The following is a 23,335-nucleotide window of genomic DNA, read 5'->3' on the forward strand; positions in this document are numbered from 1 at the left end:
CCTGCTTGGTCTGGCTGTGATCCTCAGATCTCAGCCTCCTGAGTAGCTAGGATTATAGGTGTAAGCCACCATCACTTGACAAATACTTAACAGCAGAAGAGATGCATAACAGAGACCAAGTATTTGCTTAAAGATGAGCCACATTTTCAGGGATTCTTGGTTATGATTTCTATTTTCTCTCTTTTGGTGGGCTGAAGCCACCAACTGGCAAGTGAGAGGGGAATTGCCACTGGCTGTCATAACATAGGCTCAAATGTGCTAGCATATTTAAAAAAAAAAGTACATCCATTCCCCCCCCCCTCCGCCCCACCCGACCTTGCTCCTTTTCCTCATCATGGCTATCAAATGGCAATGAGGGCCCTCATCAAACACTTTAACCCACCTTCTCAATTTTGTCAAGCCATTCTTTGTTGGATGCAAGTTCTGCCATAAATGCTTGATGCTTCAACCATTTACTGTGTAGATTCCTGGCTTCATCGTAAGACATGTCCTGGGCGGTAAGCATCTTTTCATTGATCCAAAGAGAAAGCTGAAAAAAACAACAACAAAACATTAGGAAGTTTTCAGAGACTGTTATACATGTCAGCATCTTTCCTCCCTAAAAAGGGCTGTATTGTTACACACTGCACATTTCCATGTCAACACACAACCAGATGCCAGATGCTTAACTTTCCAACCCTGATCCACAAGTGTCCATTATAAGGAATCTGCATCCAAGCTAGGTCTAAACTGTATACATAATATTAAACCTAGAAGTAAAAAACAATGAACCAACATTCAAAGTAGATGACAATGTCAACCGGCTATTCCCAAAGGCTTGTGTTTAAAACTCTGCTCTAACTAGTCCAAGTCAAAACCTTTTCTTCCTTCCAAATGTTCATCCTGCCTTTTAATTCATTTGACAACTGTATACTTTTGATTCTTTCTAGTAAAAAAAAAAAAATTCTAACAAACCAATCTACTCATTTATCCCTCTGCCCATTTATGAGTATGTTATGATGAGAATGCCAAAAAAGCATGAACAACTTTTTTGTTGTTGTTTGCTGTAGGTATGGCACTAATGATGCCATGTCAACATTTCCTTCAAATCTAAGTCACCTTTACTTTCTTCTATTGCCTTCAGATCCCTACCTTCCATTCAGACCAAGAATACTTGGTTCTGAGGCCCAACATGTCCATTTGGAGTGAACTGTTGAAAACCATGCAAAGTCTGCTAGCAACTAATTGACAGATAAAAGGAAGTTCATTCAAGAGGTCTGGGGCAGGCGTCAGTTGAATGTCAGGCTCTGGAATATATCTCTTATTGCCTTTTCTTTCAATGCGGTCTATTTTTCCAGCTATCCAAGTTGTTTCTCCCCAACTGGGTATCACTCAGAAGAGCTTTTTCTTCACCTTGGCATAAGATACATGAAAACCTAGTTGTCAGGCTCAGTTGGATTGGAAGCAAGAACCTTCGGGGACCATCTGTTTTCTTCCAGGTAACATGATGAAGCCCACTTTTACACCACTCACTGACACATTGTTTACACTTGATTATCTTCATCATTTTACTTCCCAATATCTACGAGTGGCAGTAGGACCAACAGAAAGGAAGTAGTTGTAGCATCGATGTTCCCAGGGCCATTTGCTGACACTCTGGTCATTGCTGAGATGGGAATGATCACATTCCCTTCAACTACAGAACGTTTATTCTTTAGAAATTATGTCAGTGGGGGTCACTGGGAAACTCCTAGCTCTGAGGGCCAGTGAACTTGGGTGCCAGCTCTACCTCTCATGTTCTTTAAATGGAGAATCAGAAGGAGCAAAGAGTGAAATCAAAAGGTAGCAAGATCTTTGATGTCATTTTTTAAAACTGAGGTAAACTAATAAATCTTAAAATGTCCTTTGTAATAAAAGTCATTGATCTTGCACACAAAACTCCAAATACTTAAATATTCAATTTTAAAGAATTACCTATTTTCCAAGTTATCTTAAGTGGTAAAATCTTAAATATTATGGTGATTCATCTAATCTAAGAGGTTGAAAGGAACCCAAACAACATGTTTGTCGCTGAATTCTACATACACAGAGATTCCACACAATAGAAGACATTTATTCAAATTGCCAGGGACACTCACATTTTTTCACTATTCACAAATATCCAAGAAGGATTTTTTTTTTTAAGAGCGAGACTACTACCTAAAAATTACTGGCTTATATACAAATCTTCTTTGATGAACACATCATCCTACAGATAAAGCATCGTGCAATACAGCACAATGTGGTGGCTCTATGGAACTTGCCAGTGCACCAGCCTTTCATCAGCACTCTGGAACTAAGCCAAGATCAAAGGGCTGAGCTCACATTTTGGTGCCATGATAATCTATCTACATCAACGTGTACATTTCAGAAAATAGGAGGAAAAAACAATAATTCAGTTTTAAGACATTTGTGCATTTTCTCAGGACATCCCACTGAAGCAACACTAGAAAGATTAAGATACTCTTTGTAAGTGGGGGCAGGTGGGGTCTAGTTCACTTGCACTGTATTGTTATTCCAACAGTTATTCCCAGCTGTTTATGGGACTGGCAACAAAGGCAGAGTTCGTTGCTCACATCTTTTCCAGCCAAGGTATCCAAGAGAAAGGGAGTAGGGAAAAAAACTCCTGATTCCCAGGGCCATAAACACTAACATCAATGATAGCATTCAATGTGACTTCTGGATCCTATGTAAATAACTGTCAGCATAGAACTTGGCCCAAGCTTTCTTTCATATTTTGGGTAGAAATTATGTAGAACCCAAATCCCTGGATATAACTGACTCTCACTAATTTTTGACAAATGGAAAAGAGCTAAAGGCCAATAAGACCCACTATTTTCTGTGATTCCAGTGGGAAGGACCATCCCTTCCTCTACTCACTTTTCCCATACATCTCTATTTATACATCTGCATTACACAAGTGGAAAACAGAGGGCTAGTGCTGAAAATTTTAGCTGTAATTGGCTATCTCAAGGCTTCCTTCTTTGTTTCCCACTCTGCCCATTCCTTGGACCATTTTCTCAAATTCTACCTTGGCTTTATTAGATAAATGAATTTCCCTTTAAAATCAGGAACATAAAGTCTACCAGTCCTCTAGGTAAAAGGACATACATAGCCTGAGGTTAGAACTCATCACTAAGGGTGTACTTCAAGGGAACAAATATCCACATGACCCAACAAATGTCAGTATGTGGAAGGTGTTGCTCAGCCTAGAAGTGCTACATCCTTTCACTGTCTCTAATGCAGAGGACCAACTGGTACTCAGCGTAGCAAAACACACTCTCTATGGCTTAATTCTGAGCCCAATGTCTCGGGACATGATCACCTCTTTTAAGTAAACATCCATTTCAAATGGCTTATTCATGCCCACATGGCATTCAGAAGAGGTACTCTGGCCTTCAGTCTGTCTGGCTCCATGCAAATCCCCCAGAGAACAAGATTTGTCAATGTGGCACTTTAAGTTGACAGACCTTAAGGGGCCTTCCTTGTTAAGCTCTATCTACTGGAGCATATGGCAAGATTCGGAGTAAGACAGTACTTTGAATGGACATACAAGACAGCTATTTTGTCATGAAGGATTTCACATAGCTGCCATTAGAGCTGTATTTATTTAAACATCCAGCCATACTTCTGTATTCGAGGTGTTTATGATGTAAGCTATACTCTTTGTAGAGAAATTGTCCCCACACCCCTAGACGTCCCCTGCAGCTTCTAGTGGATGTCCCCACTTCATTTTTGCCTTCAAGGACATTTATTCTAATAAACCAGAGAGAACTAAATTGTAATCCACTTCTCTGGCAGACAGAGAAATATGATGTGTTCAGGAACACATACTATGTGAAAGTGGCTAGATGTTTTCTCCAACTAGCTTGCAGACTGCTTTTTTGGCTAACTTTAGTTTTCAAAGTTTGTTTATCCATGTTATCAGGGAAACATGAGATAGTATGGGAATCATGAGATTAATACCACATGGTGAAACTTTGGTGTTTGAAATCAAGATTCCCACCCTTGGCCTATTAGACACATATGTAAGAAAGTTGAAAGATGGTTAAGATCTTACACAAATCTAATTTATAGTTTTAAAATCTCTGGTTTCTAAGTGGTAGCCAGTTTCAATTCTTGTCATTGCTTTCCAAAACACTAAATAACAGTAAATACTTTTAGGTTAAAGCAACACTAAACACTTTTAGGTTGCAGAATATTTTGGGGTATCACTGTCTAATAAAAACTTCTGTAAAGATGGAAAAAGTTCTTTGTTTAAATGATTCAAGATGGTTGTAGTTAGTTAAATATTGGCAAATGATCACTTAAATATAGCTGTGTGCTGGAGGAGCTATGTTTTCAATTTTAATTAGTTCAAAATAATGGCTAGTGATGCTATAGTAGCAGTATGTTCTTATTCTCTAGTTCTTTAGATTACAGTAATCTAATTCTTTTTTTTTTTCCAGTCCTGGGCTTGAGCTCAGGGCCTGAGCACTGTCCTTGGATTTTCTCAAGGCTAGAGCTCTACCACTTGAGCCTCAGCACCACTTCCGGCTTTTTTCTATGTATGTGGTACCGAGGAATTGAACCCGGGTCTTCATGCATACTAGGCAAGCACTTTAACCACTAGACCAAACTCCCGGCCCAGTAATCTAATTCTTTTAAGTGGCAGCTGATAGGGGACTTTTGTCAGTTTTACCTGATCTTCTACTTTTGATCTTCTATCAAACAAGTGATAAAATTTTCTGGCCTCACTAATTTTACAATTCAAGAGATGTTCCATGCCAAATTGCAAACACCAAATGAAACCACTAGAGGGACTGAAGGCAACATACCTCTTGACAATCTTGCAGGAATTTCTGAAGATCCCTGTTGTCTTTCAATCTCATCAAGAGTTCACTGGCTGCCTCACGATTCTTCCTGTGTCTATGAAAAGCAGTAACCAAAATTTTTTAAACCACGTAGTTCATGAGCAACTGTCTCTCCTGAGTTTCTATGTATGCTAGAAAGAATTTGCTTAGTTCTCAATTATATGGAGAAGGCAAGATGAAAAAGAGACTCCAGTATCCTCAAAATGAGCAGGCTAGGTACTAGAGAGACTCGAACATCTATGCAGTCCATATAATCTTCACACAGCTGCAGCTTCCTAAGCTAGTATTGGGGAAATGAGCTGAGCATGAACTCAAATCCCCATTTTCAGCTCTTTTCAAAATAATTTGATAATTATTAAGAAACTTATAACTGGGAACAAGGCTAAGAAAACATATACAAAATCATGTAACTGGCTTTTAATAAAAGTTTCATGCTAAACAAATGTCCATCTTGAGAAGTCACCAAAAACAAAAGAAAACTCAAATAAACGTTTTTAGATCTGTGATATTAGATACTTAATTTTACCTTGGTAGGGGTAGCTAAGGTTTATAGAAGCGTAAGTACAGAAACTTAGATTAGGATTTGGAAGCTTCTTTTTCAACCTACTGAACAGTAATAAAAAAAAATGGGGTGCTGGCTCCCTTGCTTGAACATTTCCTTGCTGGAAAAGTTCCTCCTGTACATCCCTAGAAACAGTGAAGAGCAAGCTGGTGTGGTGGCTCACGCCTGGAATCCCACTCAGGAGGCTAAGATCTGAGGATTGCAGTGCAAAGCCAACCTGGGCACTGAAGAACATGAGACTCTTACCTCCAATTAATCACTAGAAAACGGGAAGTGGGGCTGTGGCTCAAGGGGTAGGGCAGTAGCCTTGAGTTGACGAGCACAGGGACAGAACCCAGGCCCAGAGTTCAAGTCCCATGATCCATAAAAAAAAAAAAAGAAGAAGAAAAGAAACACCGAAGAGCAGGAATGCTGTGGTGGGAAACATGCAACGTGGGAAGCTGTTCTGCAGTAAAGACCAAGAGGAGACACATCCCTGGTCCCCTGTGTAGTATGTTCAGGGGCAAAGGCAGAGTGCAAGTAGGGGGAGCTGGGTTTTCATTCTCTCCAAGTTACTTATCATTGGTGCAGGGTGGGGGGAGGGAGGCAGGATGATCCTTCACCCCTGTTATTTCCTAAGGCCCAAGTAAGGAAAAGCACAACTTAGGATTCCCACAAAGCTGCCAAACAGCAGCTCAGGGAACATGCAGCTAATGGAAGCTGAAAAATATCCCCCAGAAGAAAGGTGATGCCACATGTCACCATGGGCTGATGAAACAACTGGCTTTCATGCATCATCTCTGCCAGGGGAAGCAGAGGAAATGCTCTCATATCTCCTGCGGGTGCCAACCACTGCTGTGATGGCCCTGTCTGTATTAGATATGTAAAAGGACTTCCCAGTTGTTTTAAGTTGAAAGGGGGTCCATAGCTTCCCATAGGAAAAGGAGTCTTGACAAGCTCAGGCCACTTAGGCAAAATGCAAATGTAAGGAAAAAATCCTTACTATGAAATGTTAAATGAAAACTTTATTCATATTAAATATTATACAACATCAAGGTACAAATTAGAAGAAAAAATGCTAACACAGTATGTATTAGAGATAAGATTAAACATAGCAGTGATAGCAAAAAACAAAGGCTATAGATACTTTCGTCACTATTTTTCATTCGAAGCCTCAAAATGAGTAAAACTTTAATAAATTAAGGCTAAAAGGAATAGCCATCTAAAACTGTGTGTGGGTAAGGAATGAAAAGAAATATTTTTATTATTTATTTATTTATTGGTGGGTCATGGAGCTTGAACGCGGCCTATGCACTGTCCCTGAGCTCTTCAACTCAAGGTTAGCGCCCTACGCCTGGGCCTGGGTGTTGTCCCTGAGCTTTTCAGTTCAAGGCTTCTGCCCTACCCTTGACCCAAGCCTCACTTCCCATTTTCTAGAGATTAATTGGAAATGAGTCTCAGGTCTCGGGTTTTGTTCGCAAGCTGGGCACTGCACCTGCATGAAATCTTTTTCTTTTTTCTTTTTTTTTTTTTTTTTGCCAGTCCTGGGCTTGAGCTCAGGGCCTGAGCACTGTCCTTGGACTTTCTCAAGGCTAGAGCTCCACCACTTGAGCCTCAGCACCACTTCCGGCTTTTTTCTATGTATGTGGTACCAAGGAATCGAACCCAGGTCTTCATGATGCTAGGCAAGCACTTTAACCATTAGGCCAAACTCCCAGCCCCTGAAATCTTTTTCTTAAAGAAGGATCATGACAAGAGGAAAAGGGAGACCACTTTATGGGTGGGCTTGAGGCTGGCCTTTGCTCTAGGAGTCAGCCAGCCATGTAGGCAGCTGACTCAGAGAAAGAGTGAGCGGGGCCTAATGGCTGGCCAGGGGCAACTTGGTGTTTCTCAAGGGGAAGTCTCTCTCTCTCATATATAATTTTTTTTTTTTTTGGCCAGTCCTGGGCTTGAGCTCAGGGCCTGAGCACTGTCCGTGGACTTTCTCAAGGATAGAGATCTACCACTTGAGCCTCAGCACCACTTCCGGCTTTTTTCTATGTATGTGGTACCGAGGAATTGAACCCGGGTCTTCATGCATACTAGGCAAGCACTCTACCACTAGGCCAAACTCCTGGCTCTGTATCTCATATTTTGATTACTGACTAGATTGCAGAGAAAGATTCCAGAAGAACTTTCTAAAACACATGGTTTCTTTTTTTTTTTTTTTTTTTGCCAGTCCTGGGCTTGAACTCAGGGCCTGAGCACTGTCCTTGGACTTTCTCAAGGCTAGAGCTCTACCACTTGAGCCTCAGCACCACTTCTGGCTTTTTTTTTGCTATGTATGTGGGGTACCGAGGAATCGAACCCGGGTGTTCGTGCATGCTAGGCAAGCACTTTAACCACTAGGCCAAACTCCCGGCCCCCGTAAAACACATGGTTTCTATTTACAGTCCCAGAGTGTGCTCTCTGAGATGAACTTCTCTTGCTTCCTGTTTCCATAAGAAACCCAAAGCTCCCTTATCACACAAAAGCAGATTTAGAATGGGTATTCTGCTTCCTCTGAAGAGGGAAGACCTTCCATAGGTAACACACTTGGCTCTCCAAAGTCTGGGCTGTGACTAGAATTTTCCTTCTAGCCAAGAGGCTTCCTCCCACCTATATTCATACCTCCAGGCATGCTGCTGGGATAGTAGATTGTTTTTCTTTTTAAAGCTACTAGTGCTCTGCTTTGCCTACAGTTAGCAAGAGGCAGCATTCTTACTTTTGTTCTCCTCCCTCCCATGTCCCCCAAACTCAGAGGTAACATGGTATTTCCCAAATGTGAGTGTGTCATGAGTACATGCTATGAGACTAGCTTCACTACGGCATCATACTATTTCTCGGTAAAAAAAAAAAATTGAGTTGGAACATTTAGATGATTAGTTAGCTTGTGTTCTTCCAACACCTGGAATTCAAATTAGGAACAAGCATTCTCTAGGGTTAATTCCAGGTCTGGAAATTTCTGGACATTAAAATGAAACCAGAATTCAGATACTAGTACTTAAGATTTAAAAATAAATAAATAAAAAATAAGCTGGACGTGGTGGCTCACTCCTGTAATCCTAGCTACTAAGGTGGCTGAGATCTGAGGATCAAGGTTCAAAGCCTACCCGGGCACAAAAAGGACCTGAGACTCTTATCTCTAATTAACCTCTAGAAAACAGGAATTGGGGTGGCACAGGGTAGGGTGATAGCCTCAGGGACAATGCCCAGGCCAAGTTCAAGCCCCATTACCCACAAAAAAAAGAAAAGAAAAAAGGTAGCCAAGAAATGCTACACAACAGAAAGCAACTTCTCTCATCTTTCTCATGTTTATCAATAGTTTAGGATCTTCTTTTCAGTTGCTTTTTAAAATTCAGGGTTCTTAAACAGTCCTGGAACTCTATGAACTAAGGCTCTCAGTCAAGGGCAAAAGAAAGGTTAAGCCACAACTGAGACTGAGGACTGCTGACAAACTCTCCTATCCAGTACTCACCACCTTGACAGCACCACCTGCTTTCCAATAGCTCCCAACATCCTCACGCAGCTGCAGCACTGGGAGATATATAAATAAACCCAGGAAGCAACAGAGCAGCTGCACATTGGCCTGAGTGCATGTGTCTCAGGGCCAGCCCTACACTGAGGAAACCAGCTGTGTATGCGTATTTAAAATGGAGGAACAAGAAGTATCATATTCACAAAAACAATGAGACACACCAGGAAAAACAAAAAAAGGGTTTTCCTATGTTAAGAAATGCTCAACTCTAGGGGCTGGGAGTTTGGCCTAGTGGTAGAACGCTTGACTAGCATGCATGAAGACCCAGGTTCGATTCGACAGTACGACATACATAGAAAAAAGCTGGAAGTGGTCTGTGGCTCAAGTGGTAGAGTTCTACTAGCCTTGACAGAGTCCAAGGGCAGTGCTCAGGCCCTGAATTCAAGTCCCAGAACTGGCAAAAAAAGAAAAAAAACAAATACTCAACTCCGGTTTCTCTTTAGCTACTAAACAGGCCTGAGGTTCAAAATCAGTCCAGGCAGGAAAGTCAGAAGTGACGGAGGGAAAAGAAAAGGAAAAAGCTAGAAATAGACTTGTGGCTCAAGTGGGAGAGCACTAACTTTGAACAAAACAAGCTGAGGGATAGAATCTAGGCCCTGAATTCAAGCCCCAGGACTGGTACCCACCCCCCACACCCTAGCCAAAAGGCACAATTTTACAATTAGTAAAGGTTGTGCTATATTTCGCAGAACTATCCTTAGAATATATCATTTAAGTTGTGAATTAGGGCACAAAGAAAGATCAGAAATGCTAGAGCTGGGAAAAAAATGTTTATGGGAACAAGAGCCATTCTTCTCAATCTACATTTTATTTCAAGTTAAGCTATTCTGGAGTTCTAGAGGAGACTTTCATGATGGCTTGCCAGGCAAAGCTCCCAGAAAACAGTTCTTCCTTTTGAACTGAACATGAAGGCCAGAGAAACCTGTTATTAGTTTTACAATGAGCTCAAAGCCAACCTAACCAGAGAGGATTGGTTAGAAGAGAGGCTGGCCCAGAACCAGTCCATACTGGACATTAACAGCTCAGAACCAATCTGACCTCCCAAGTTAGGCAATCAGGACAGGGTAAGCATTAGGGTTGAATGGAGTAATATACTTGTATGCTGGCTTTCAAGCTAAGGAGGAAATCTTTAAGAGAAAGCCAATAAGGAAAAATAATTTAAAAAATTTTTATAAATGAAAATGAAAAAAGGAAAGAAAATCCGACCTTAGAGTGCCCTAGCAGAAGAAAATGGCCCTTTCTTTCATCATGAGAAAGACCTCATGATAGTATGATGCAAGCCAGTTTTCTAAGATAATGTTTCTCTGTGGCTCTGCCAGGTACTCAAAACAAGTAAATCTCATCGCCCTTCACTCTTTCCTGGCAGGCTTCAACGAAGTCTCACATGGATGATGGCAAATGTGGCTTGAGCCTGGAAAAATCTGGCTTTCATCAATGACATGCACTGAAGGTTTAAACCAGATCACTACTCAGACTTATGACTCATGGTTTGAGGATTAGCTTGGTTTTTTGGCTTTATTTTCTGTGTTGAACACCAGTGCATTTCTGTGTGTGTGTGTGTGTATATGGGGGGGGGGGGAGGATTGCCATTACTCTGGGGATTGGACTCAGAGCCTGGGAGCTGTCCCTGAACTTTGTGTTGAAGGCCAGTGCTCTACTGCTTGAACCACAGCTTCAATTCTGGTAGTTAACTGGTGGTTAAGAGTCTCATAGACTTTCTTGTCTAGGTTTCTCCTCAGGTCTCAGACTCCTGAGTAGTTAGGATTATGGGTGTAAGCCTCTGATGCTCAGCCTCAATACATGTCTTTTAAGAACCCTACCTGGAGACAAGCATGCATTGCTCATTAATTTTCTGTGTAAGTAGACGATATATGCTTAGTGTTCACATTCTGCTTACATCACTATGGTCACTGTCTGGAGAGTGCCAAAGTGCGAAATTCCCTTCAAAGCTGCAGAAAACCTCACCTGTCATCAATGGAGTCCACTTTCTCTTGGATGCGATCTGAGTTGATGTTCCCATCGCTCACCAGCCTCCGGCCTGTCTCCACAACAGCGTTGATCTTCTCTTCATTGGCATCCATGGTGGTCATGAAGTCCTCTTGTTTCTTAATAGCTGCTTCAGCTCCTTCCAGGGTAGTGGGCATTTCAGTATGAGCCAAAACATATTCCTGATTTTAAAAGAGGGGAAAAAAACATATGGTGGCATGATATTTTAACAAAAAACTCTTATGCTCTGCACTTTCATGTAACACACTTCATTACATTTGTTTTGTTGCACTGAATGAAATCATCTACTGATATATATACACACATACATATACATATATATGTATGAATTGTTTTGCCAGTCCTGGGCTTGAGTTCAGGGCCTGAGCACTGTCCTTGGGCTTTCTCAAGGCTAGGGATCTATCACTTGAGCCTCAGCACCACTTCTGGCTTTTTTCTATGTATGTAGTACCGAGGAATCGAACCTGGGTCTTCGTGCATGCTAGGCAAGCACTCTACAACTAGATCAAACTCCCAGCTCCTGAACCACATATATATATATATATATATTTAAAAACTCAAACAGAGATGCAAACAGAGTGGCATGCAAATAGAGTGGCATGTCTGAATTAACTAACTTTCTACAAGTGGTTAAATGATCTAATTTATTCTTCTCACAGTAAGAAACATAAGGGAATCATGTGTGTCAGCCACAGGGGGTGGGGGTCCTGTTTTGCTCATGAGGACAACAGGCGGCACACACGCTGCAAATTGTGTCTCTTAAGATATACTCTGACTTCTTTTTTCTAATCTCTTCCTGTGTGTCCTTGATCCTAGAGCAAGGACAAGCTATTTGGTTTCCCCCCACTCCCCCAAATCCCACTAAACCCTTTGAATTAGACTAATATTTTACAGAATCTTTCCAATCAGGTTATTTCTACATAGTAGAAAGGCTTTCAAGGGAAATTTCAGAAATCCTCAATTCTTACCTCTTATACTCTGATTAAGAACTCAGTGATTTAAGAGTCAGGAAAACAAAAACAAAACAAGACCAAAAAAAAACCCCAAAAAACTAAAGAAAAAACCCCAAACCCAGACCCTATGGTAACTTCACATTGGTATGGTTGTCAAGGGCAGATAGGGCCTGCTTCAAAGGCGGTATCATTTACCTGGTTGTTAAGAAAGGCTTCGGCCTGCTTCGTGTCCCTAAGGAACTGCTGGTAGGCATGGGACTGGGAGAGGAGATTTTGCCTGTTCTCCCACATTTTGTGGAGCTCATTCCATCCAGTGTCCAAGGCCTGCAGCCGCTGGCGCAGAAACATGTACTGGGCGTCGGTCTGTCCCTGGGTGACCATCTCACCCATGTCCCTCATCTTCTGGTAGTCCTCCTCATAGTTGTCGATCTCATTTTTGATATTTTCATGCTGTGTGAGAAGCTTCTCTGCTTCCGTCAGGGTATTGGGCATGTCCTCGGAGGCAATGGCTGTCTGGGTCCTGGAGAGCCATGACTGGAAGTCATCCAAGTCCCGTAGGAACTGCTGCAGCTTGCTCGCTTCTCCCAGGGAGGCCTCTCGGTTCTTCAGGGTAGTCTTCATCTCCTCCCACACGTCACTGATCTCGGCCAGCCGAGACAGGATCGCCTGAGCCTGGTCAGGGTGCTCAGACTCCAGCTTCTCTGCCTCCTTCTGCAGGTCACTCAGCTTTGCCTCGATGGCCACCAAGTCTCGCTCCATGCCAGTCAGCTTCCGCTGAAGGGCCATGACTCCAGCCAGGTCGTTGCCTAGGTCCTGGGTAGATTCAATAACTTTGGTCTTTTCTCGAATCCAAGATTTGGTTTCATTGCACTCAAGATGATAGTTCTGGATGCTCAGGGCAGACAGAAGAGCATCCTTCTTCCTGTCAACCAGTTCTCTGAACTGACTCCACCTGTGAGCACAAGAGCGAAGCATGAACAGGGGAGACCAGCTGGACACTAAAATGAACAGTGATGGCTACCTAGTTTTCCCCCTCCTCTTTTGCTTGGACTATATGCTTTTCTGACCCTAAGAAAGCTGTGTGAAGAGATCCAACACAACTAGTACTAACACATTTGTCCCATGGCACCCATTAATCCACAGCTGCTATACACACACTACTCATGCCCAAAGTTCACCGTAAGGAGCATTTCCTAGACCCAAACGCTGACAGCAACCCTTATTACTGGAGTCCACTGTCCTCCAAAGCCTATTTAAACATGGCCCACAGGAAACTGGAGACTGAGACAAAGGTCTACCCTAACAACTGCGACTTTCATTGGCAAATTAGATACCAAACATTCTAGATTCTTGGACTGGAAATCATTTAAAAGGGATGGCAAAGGTGCATGTTTCTTTCACCATACGGGGTTCAGGCCACACCAAGGCCCCACTTCAGTAAGAGGAGGGGAAGGTACTGGGCTGTCAAAGCTCATTGTCCTGCACTGAATGATCTCACCCCTCCCCCAAAATGTCTGGAAAAAGGGGGAGAGGACATGTGGAAAGGCAGATGTCAATGTTCTGACATCAGTGCTACAATGACCATGTGCTGGAAGTTTTCCTGACAGCAAGGCCTCGAGAGTGACCCCACCCTCTCCAGCCTCACACACAGGTAGCTGGCACAGCTGGCACATTGCTGCCTTGCTGACCTTGTGTTGAGTTTGTCCTGTTGGGCTTTGATTTCCTTCTCACTGGGATGGCCACTGTGCATCAGCTGACGTGCAATCTGGTTGACTACGGCAACCCGGGAAGCCTGGTTGTTCATTTCTGGTTCAAGGCTCTCAAATCTGAAAACAGCAATTCAACAGAGGGGTGACTCTCCTGGCCGCACGCAGTGAGCCCCAGGCCCTGCACAGCAATCCCCACTTACCTGTGCTGGATGACTTCAAGGTCCTCCAGTTTCTCTGGGATCTGCATATTATTGAGCCACTGCTCCTTCTCATCGATCCAGAGCTCGCAGGCATCAGCCTCGCTGAACATCTTGTACAGGGCCAGGGTGTCCTGCAGCGCCTGTTTCCTCAGCCGCGTGAGCTCTGCCACTTCCTTGTAGCGCTCTTCAATGCCCGCCAGACGTCCCCTCACGTCTGGAGACTCTGCGTGGGCCTGGGGGAGGGCGCTGGCTTGCTCATGCAGCGTGTCGATCGTGGGCCTATAGTTGGTGATTTCTTCAGCCACATCCTTGTGTTTTTTCACCAGAGACTGTGTGGAGTACTCGTCGTGGCCCACGTCGTTGCTGGATACGATCTTGAGGATGTCCAGCATCCAGGCGTCAATGTCATCAGCATCGGCCTGGAACTGATGGAGGAGCGAGGCCTCCTCCAGCCGCTTCTTCCGGATGGCTGAGAGCTGTTCCAGGTTGGCCCACTGCTCCCGGATGTAAATGATCCTCTCACGGATCTTTTCTGATCCAAAGTGCTCCTCCGCAATCATGTCTTCACCTTCCTTGATAGCCTGCTCAAAGTGGCCACTGCGGCCGCTCATCTCGTCCTCAAATGCCCGGTGCTTGCTGAGCAGGCGCATGACGCTGGTCAGGTCTTTTCCATAATCATCCGAGGACAGGATCTTCTCCTTCTCCCGGATCCAGCCCTCCTCTTCTGCCATCTCCCAGAAGAACTTCCAGAGACGGCGAGACTCTTCCAGGCGGGCCCGGCGCTCAGCTGCTAGCTGGCAAAGCTCTTGATAGCAGAATTCCATGTGGGCCACGCGGTCTCGGATCACTTGAGGGTCACAGGGCTTGTAGCCTGTTTAATACCAAGCAAGGAAGGTTTGTGGGTGTTTGACCGAGGTTGGCATGGGTTTTCCCTCCTTTTCAGGCAGTAAGCCATGACTTAAGTATGATTACCAGGTCAATGCTAAGCGCAGGACTACATGAGTAGGCAATGGAGTACACTGCACCTCGAATGTTGAGTGGGACAGGAGGAAGGGGCAATGACACGCATCGCCCTCTTGATCCATCTTTATTCGTGAATCAAGAAAGCACAGAAATCGTAGAAGAGAAGGTTGTTTGCATGCCTGTTTCTAAAACTGTTAAGAAGCAATGCCAAATGCTTTGAAACCTCCTCTAGCCAGGACACAGCCAGGTGTTCAAGTCATGAGCATCTGGATGACCACACTAAGAACTAGTCCGTGCATGTATGTAGTGTCGTCTGGCAGAGTTTCACCGCCAGACATCACACCATTCAAAACCCAGTAGCCTTTGAGTGTTAAAGGAAAACATCTATTTCAGAAAAAAAAGAAACAAGAGTTCAAGTGTTCAAAAGACCACACCACTGCACCTGACTTAGCAGCAAGAAAGCCACCAGGAACCTTCAGTGGTGCAGTAATTTTAAAAGCCCCACTGCCGCATACAACACAAAGTTCATGTGCTCTACAGGAGTACATGAAGGGAATGGTCCCTCCTTACCTTCCCCATCTGTTGCAAATTTCTGGGCAGAGGCATTGACGCCTCTAACACGCTCTGCTTGGATTCCAATGTCTGCTTCAACAAGGGCATGCTTCTGTAATAGGTCCTCCACACCAAGCAAGTGTTTGCCATAGTCTTGAGATAATAATAGCACCTGTACAGAAGAGGCAACAAAAAGGACATCTATAAAGGCAACCATGGCTTCAGCATCACATCATCTTTAGACAAGCACACTTGGCAATTGATAGGTACCTTTCCTCTAGCTTACCACTGACCCAATGCCTTTGAAGAAAGAAGGGAACAAGCTAGAGTAAAGCAAAGCAAACCAAACCTGAAAGCCATCATCAGAAGAGACAAAATAAAGAGACTTATCTAGGTTGGACTAGACAAGATAAATCCAGACTAAAATAATACATAAGGGAAAAGTAAAGGGAGTAGGATACAAGGGACTTATACGAATGATGTAAACAGAGGTTTCAAGAAGATGCTGCAACAATACCATTGAAGAAGGTAAAAGACAAAGGTAATCAATGCAATGTTTCCTTCAAAGGTTTGAGTGAATGCCTTCTGTCCCATAGCTTACTGGTATGCCTCTACGATCTCTATAAAAATCAATGGGAGAATCTAGTTGAAAAGCTTGTAAGACACATCTTTAACCCAGTTAGGAGCCAGGTCAGATAACTGTCATGTTTAGCAGACTCAAAGCAGCATGTTGGGTTTAATTTTTAACTCATTGACATGTTCTTTCTCTCTCTCTCCTTTTTTTTTTGTTTCTTTCATCAATTGGCCTAATATTGTCCATCAATTGTGCAATGTCTTCAGATGGAATTTTTATTGCACCTGACATTTCTGATCTAACATGAATCCAAAAGACCTTCCCAATGCACTTATCCATCCATCCACTTATACAAAAGATCTTCTATCGATTGAAAGCTTCAACATTTCGAATAATTTTTTTAAAACCCACACAATTTAGTTGGTTCCCTACATTGGGATATGTTTAAGACCAATCTAAATCACAGTACTAGAAATCTAGCTACGGAAGGGGTCTTTGCTGGTACTTATTACCAACTTTTCCACATTATATCTCATTGGATTTATGAGCTAATCCTGGACAGTGTGGCCTCTGGCTTTACACAGTGGAAACTAGACAAGGGGTAAAATGTGACTGTTGAGGGATTACTACATAGGTCTTAACAAAAACATAAAGGAAAAGGAAAAGGGGGGGGGCTAAATCAGCTGTGGCCTCTTGTACTTAGAGTCAATACCTTCATTTCATCCATCCAGTCCATAATATAGAGCATTTCCTGGAATATTTTTTGCAAGCCCAAGTTCATCTCGAGACGCTGTCTCCGGGCCCTGAGCAGCTCCAGCAGGTACTCCCAGAGCCGGATGACATTGTCCTTCCTTGCGGTGATTCGCTTGATATCATGGTAGTTCTCTGCTTCAAGCTCTCGAGCCACGGCCACCACGGCCTGCACACGTTCCTCATATGCTGCAATGTCTGTTTCAATGGCCTCGTGCTTTTTTGTAGCGGCTTCAACTGCAGGAAGGTCAAATCCAAAGTTGTCCTATTGAGAAATGTGAATAAAAAGAGATGGAAAATAAGTCATCACACCCAAAACATGGGAAAGAGGTAAAAAGGAGGAGGGGAGGGAAAAGGAAAAAAGTATGTTTCCGGGTCTCCTCCCCAACTGATTTAAGACAAGGATTCTTCTTTCGACTGTTTAAGCTCAGATATGTTCCCCCAAAAGATGGTAACAATTTTTCTATCAGCTCACAACACCTGACTTGAGACTGGAACAAGTGAAGTTTATGTCAAACCATGGGAAAGAAAGCCACTTTTATTTATTTCACGACTAGTCTCACTGCTTTGAAGGGTTCCTTGGTCAAAGAAAAAAAGGGTAGTTTTTTGTTTTGTTTTTTTCCAAAGTGAATGGTTCACAAAATCACTGGTTCTGAACAAACTGAGCTGCTTCCAAGTCTTTGACAAGTTAGAGAAAGCAGATAAGAAAGAAAGTACATTGGAAATGATAAACATCCTCTTCGTGGGAAGTGAGTGGGACGAGGGAGAGTAAAACTTCCCGACACTGTTTGCTGAAAAGCAGCTGTTTGTGGCTCAGGCTTTCTTGAGTACATTTCTCTAGGAATGGGGAGAACAGGACCTGAGACACCAGGCGTTGGTTTTCGCTTAGCCAAGTCTCCCTCATAGCTGCCTTGCGATCAAATCTTCGGGCGAGCTGTTCCAGTTTCTCTTGTCTTATGAGCTCATTCCGCAGTGCCAGTTCTCTCTCGTGTTCTGCTTTTTCCAGTCTTTCCCAGGCCTGGAGAAATTAAGGAAAAAAAAAAAAAAAAAGGAAAAAGAAAAGAAAAAAAAAAGAATGATTTCCTGTGACATTCAAGGAAACTTCTCTGGCTAAACCAACAGCTAGTGTTTCTCAGGATGACCTGAGAACCTGAAAGGGAAATTCCATGCCCACCCTCATAGACTCTCTCAAGCCTTGAGAAAAAAAAAAACAAAACTCCTCTTCCCCCTGTGGTGCCAGGAAAGCAAAACAGTGTAGATATGGAAGAATGAAACTCAACTATAAATCTCTTTAACAGGAAACAGTAATTAACCTTTCCATTCTCCTGTCCTTCTACCAACTGAAGACTCAGAGAAACTGGTACACAGTGGCTCCCAGCTGCTTGAGAGAGGAATGGGAATTCAAAATTTGATGCTAGCCCAGACAACAAGTTAGCAAGATATCATCTCAAATAATCTGAGGGTGGTGGTGCAAACCTCCCAGCCATGTGGGAGGAGAAGGTAGGATAATGGTTGTCTGGGATGGCACCAGGGGGGGAAAAATTCAAAACTCAAACACCCCACAATGGCCTAGCATCCACAAAGACCGGGTTCAATTCTTCCTCGGTACCACATACTTAGAAAGTGGTAGAATGCTAGCCTTGAGAAAGCTGAAGGATGGTGCTTAGGCCCCGAGTTCAAGCCCCAGTACTGGCAAAAAAAAAAAAAAAAAAAAAAAAAAGAAAAAGTAAAAGTAAAAGTAAAAGTTAGGTGTGGTGGCTCACACCTGTAATCCTAGCTACTCAAGAGGCTTAGATCTGAGGATTGAGGTTCAAAGCCAGCCCAGGCACTCAAGATTGTGAGACTCATATCCCATTAAATATCAGAAAACCGGAAGTGGCACTGTGGCTCAAGGGGTAGGTCAGTAGCCTTGAGCTGAAGAGCTCAGGGACAACACCCAGGCCCAGAGTTCAAGTCCTACAACCAACAACAACTAAAAAGACTATCTGAAAAACAACTAAAGAAAATAAAATAATAGAGAAAAATCTGAAACTTGTAGGGAGGGGAGTTAAAGCAGGACTTTTGGAGTGTTACCTTGTTGATATCAGAGATGAGCTTGCCCTCCCGGGGCATGTAGACCTTCTGATTGTTGGCCCTCATCTTACTCTGAATCGTGAAAAGCAGTACTTCCAAGTTCCCCTTCTCGGTAAATCTAAACATAGAGAAAGTCAGCCATAAACTTTACTTATTGTGTTCATTGGCAACTGAAGGAGAATTTTTTTTTTTTTTACATAGAGAGTTTTAAAAGCCATTTATCTCTGGTTTGATGCTATCAGATGTGTATATTAGAGAGACAGCAGTGTGCTGGTTATCAGCCCTTTCAAACCTTGGGATATGCTGAAGGAATTTTTTGTGGTTGTTTATTATTGCTAAGATGTCAAAGACACAGGATACTTTTTTTTTATTAGTCATAAGAAAGGTTTAATCTCTAAGACTGGGACAATAGACTTCTTTCATTCAGAGAGTATAGCCACAGTGTTCTACAAGATTAGCTAGCGTGTTTTTTCCCCCCCCCCCACTCTTGGGGCTTGAACTCAGGACCTGGGCACTGTCTTTGAGCTTTTTCAAGGCTAGATCTCTACCCCTTGAGCCACAGTGCCACTTCTGGTTTTCTGGTGGTTAATTGGAGATAAGCGTGTCACAGACTTTCATGCCCAGGCTGGCTTTGATCCCGAGATCCTCAGATCTTGGTCTGAGTAGCTCAATTACAGGTGAGAGCCACCCACACCTGGCGAAAGCAGTATTTTCACGGACATTTGGTACAAAGATTTTGGAGAAGGTATGAGGGACCTTCATCATTCTTCAGGCTTCTCTCTTTCCTTATGTCATTTACATATTCCCACTGAGAGCTTACAGGAACATGATTTATGGTAACAGAGTAACATAGAGATGAAAAGGATTAGGACAGGCCCAAAGGAGAGTGGCATGCCCTCAGTTAAGAGATGAAATCACCAATGTCTGAAATCAGAGACCACTGGCTGCTATTTTCCTCTCTTCTGAATTAGCACTAACACACAACAAAATGCATCTTACTTGGGTGGTTTCTCTACAGTGCGATACGTGTTGAATGCCTGAAGTTGCTGTTGAACCCCAACCAGGGAATTGGCAAATTTGCGATTGTTCAGAATAATGATGGTTTGTTCAATCCATTCCAAAAGGTCAGAGGCAAGTGATTCATACTTTTCAATCATTTTTTCTGTTTCAATAGCATTGTCAAGCACCTGTAAATAATGGTTAGAAAAACTGAACATCAAGATGATATTACCATGCAAAGAAAACATGACTGTTAAATCCATATGAACACAGGCACTTAATGACTGGCTAGGAAACAGTTCTGTGCCACTTTGGCAGAGCATTTGAACTCAAGCAACCATTTACAAATAGGCATGTAGCCTGGGTCTATTATTTGTGAGCTATGACAGCTGAACTCAACTATAATTGGTTCTATAGCCTCCTGAACCCTGGGAAAGACTTAAATGCTTTCTGGAGCCCAACCTCTAAAATTTCTACAGAAGTAAAAGGGCTCTTTTCAGCTTGATCTCGTCTCACAAATTTTTCTTTCCACTGCACAGGGAGGTGGTTTGAAAAATATAGGTGAACTCTGGCCACACAAAGTTGCAAACTTGAGTGCATGGGACAAGAAGGGGCTTGGCTCAACTGTAGTACAGGACAACATCACTTACTAAATTGGTGTGAACTTACCTTTCCAATTCGTTTTCCTTCAACAGCCAAGGCCTTCATCTTAGAGAAGTAGTGGTAATAAGTCACCACGTAAGTGATGATAGACTTCTCATCAGGGTGGTCCACGCTGATATCTATAACCCAGAGAAGACCCGATGAGGGCTTATCTCACAGTGCCACCCAGGCAGCAGAACAAGCCGTAACAACTGACACCACTGAGTGATCCAACATCTCCCTATTGTAGTACTCAAGACTTCTGCCATCATTGTACATATTTTGAGGATAATGAGGATGAAAGAGAATCATTGATTCATTGAACCCTAAAATATACATAAAATGCCTGTTACAGACACTATGTTGGTCTCCCTGATGCCTTATTTCAACCCGTAACACCAAATCCCTAAGCCCCCCATATCTGCTCTAAGCACCAGAATCTCTCTGCCCCCGTTCCTTCCTCACAGTCACCACTCATCTGTGTCTCCTTGCTCCAGTTCTTACTATCACTCAGGGTTCAGACACAAAGCCAGTCACATAACCAGACCTGTGACAATGCTCCCTCTCTGGGGAGAACTGCCCCACTGACTGCACACAATGCACCCAGGCTGACTTGGGAACACCGCACAAACATATTCTCCCATGTCTAAAGTATTCAAGAGTGCCCTCCAGTGCTCTAGAATTAAAGCCATTTAACTCTTTTTTTCCATTTATCTATTCCTAAAATATTTATCAGGCTTCTCCTAGGTACCAAGTAATGTGCATTCCTAACTTGGCAGCCTACTACTTCTCTCCAGGCACTGTATATCTGAACCAAATATGACTGTCCATGCCCTTTACTTTCCAATAAGGCTCTCCTTCCTTACCGTGGCCTTTTCCCATTCCATCCCTCAAGGTTGAGAGCAAAAGCTACACTCCAACATAGCCTCTTCTCATCCTCATAGCTGAGTATTATTGCGCCTCCTTGTTCCCTGGGGATCCTGTCTATGGTCAACAAAGTCCATTTTCTGACTATATCATTTATGCATGTTTTATTTGCCTACTCATGTCAGTTCCTAAGGAAACAAACTCTGCCTTAATCCCTTATTCCATTATACTTTACAAATTCCTAATGTGCTTTCTGTACCAAGTGGGCCATCAATAAACACTTATTTAAAGAGAGGTGAATGAATGACAATGACAAGTCTATGCAGGTAATACACTACAGTACGCACCCAACCTCAGATTAACAACAGGAGAAACATGATGGCTCTCAATAGCTGTATTACACTCTTTCTCAGTACATTCATAAATATATCTGCATATATTCTCCAAAAGGCCTTGAGTGAAATAAGATTGCTTTTATTAGTTGGGTGCTGACTATATAACTCACTTCTATAATCATAGCTACTCAGGAGGCTGAGATCTGAGGAGCTTGATTTGAAGCCAGCCCAGGCAGGAAAACCCATGAGATCATATCCCCACCTAACCACCAAAAATATAAAAAACAAGCCAGAAGTGGAGTGGTGGCTCAAATGGTAGCATGCCAGTCTTGTGTAAAAAAGCTAAGAGATAATGCACAGGCCCAGAGTTCAAGCTCTATTGTTGGGGCACGCAAGCATATACATACAGCACATACATACACAGGTCCACAGAGTTTTATTTTCTTATTTTAAGCATGGAGAACACAGGGCTGAGATTGCAACCCAGTATCAACAAGGCAGCCAAGTGATAGTGAAATCCAGAACACAGCTACTATTCCTATCTGAGGACTCTCTCACTATTCAGATCCATCAAAATGTGTCCCAAGGAGAGAACTGAAGGTGAGAGGGGGAGGAAAAAAAAAAAAAGCAAGCTGTTCATGCAATTTTTAATAACCAAAAATGTCGGCATAATAGAAGGAGTGTGAAAGCCAAATTGGCTTTCCACTTGCCTACAAGTGGGTGACTAGTAATACTTGTGAATTATCTTAGCTTGGGGCTAAGAACAACTAAAAATCAAAAACAAATGCACAGAATGTATGGCATTAGCCACTGTTCTTAGCTCGTGTGCTGTCATCTGAGCAACATCAATGCCCCTTTTGTAAAGATTAACACGTGAGTAAATTATAAAACTTTTGTCAGTGTGACAGAAAAAAAAAAAAAAAGGTTGTTTGTAAAAGCACAAAGTGCTAGGGTGCAGGAAAATCTTCCCATGGTAATGTTGGGGTTAAGCACAAAGATTTACTGTAATGCAAATAATTTTAGCTTTCTGTTTATATTGAGAAAGAATTTAATGAGTTAGCACAAAGATAATTTTATCTCAGCTTCCTGTAGTGGACTTATCAGTGCATCTGATGTATTGGAGAATAGCAAGAAACCAGCTTGGCAGTCCCCTGACCTCCATCTGCCCTTGGGAGCTAAACTTCCTGTTCTATATTTATCAGAACTTTCAACATTCATTCACATGCTTTTTTTCCCCCTCTCTCCCTCCTCTAATATTTGCTCATAACTGAGGAACTATAAACCTTGAGCACTACAAACAAATCTATTTTAAATGCTTCTCAAAATTAGACAAAGTATCCAAGAGACCACCCTGCTCTAAAACCTAGATGAGGACCCAGTGGGCTGCTGCACAATGGTTACCTCTGTGCTATCTCATTAGAATGTGAGCTGCTCCAGAGAGTGAAACGGAAGAGAACGGGAGGTAGTCAGATGAAAGAAAATAAAACTATGAAAGCTTCTACTTCCATCACACATTCCCTAAACACCATCTTCCTCATATAAGCTCTCATTTACTCACTAGCAAAGCATAGACTCTTAATGAGGCCCCTGTCTCAATTTCCACCCATCAAAAGGCATCCCCTGCTCCCTAGTATTTAAGCGCTTCTTCCTTAGCTAACTTCCAAAGCCGCACTGTACAAATAAAGCATACCAATACAAAGCAAGTTTTGTTTTAACCCTTTGACGCTAACCATCTGTGTCTCT

At 42.8% G+C, this 23,335-nt stretch overlaps 1 protein-coding gene across 2 annotated transcripts in view; it reads right to left on the minus strand.

The window, feature by feature from the left end:
- The window catches only part of Sptbn1 (spectrin beta, non-erythrocytic 1), a 169,482-nt gene that overhangs the window by 24,800 nt on the left and 121,347 nt on the right, over nucleotides 1–23,335 (minus strand). For both annotated transcript variants that reach the window (XM_090336921.1, XM_090336923.1), the window contains 12 exons: nucleotides 20,418–20,530; nucleotides 19,749–19,936; nucleotides 18,750–18,867; nucleotides 17,536–17,694; nucleotides 16,639–16,941; nucleotides 15,371–15,524; nucleotides 13,838–14,708; nucleotides 13,617–13,754; nucleotides 12,124–12,880; nucleotides 10,934–11,136; nucleotides 4,836–4,926; nucleotides 383–529 (listed from right to left, as the gene is read on the minus strand). In XM_090336921.1, the coding sequence (XP_090193047.1) occupies nucleotides 383–529; nucleotides 4,836–4,926; nucleotides 10,934–11,136; nucleotides 12,124–12,880; nucleotides 13,617–13,754; nucleotides 13,838–14,708; nucleotides 15,371–15,524; nucleotides 16,639–16,941; nucleotides 17,536–17,694; nucleotides 18,750–18,867; nucleotides 19,749–19,936; nucleotides 20,418–20,530 (3,242 nt within the window). The remainder of the gene's footprint in view (nucleotides 1–382; nucleotides 530–4,835; nucleotides 4,927–10,933; nucleotides 11,137–12,123; nucleotides 12,881–13,616; nucleotides 13,755–13,837; nucleotides 14,709–15,370; nucleotides 15,525–16,638; nucleotides 16,942–17,535; nucleotides 17,695–18,749; nucleotides 18,868–19,748; nucleotides 19,937–20,417; nucleotides 20,531–23,335) is intronic.

This window comes from Megascapheus bottae, chromosome 7 (genome assembly GCF_031878675.1).
Source record: "Megascapheus bottae isolate mThoBot1 chromosome 7, mThoBot2.hap1, whole genome shotgun sequence".
NCBI lineage: Eukaryota > Metazoa > Chordata > Mammalia > Rodentia > Geomyidae > Megascapheus > Megascapheus bottae.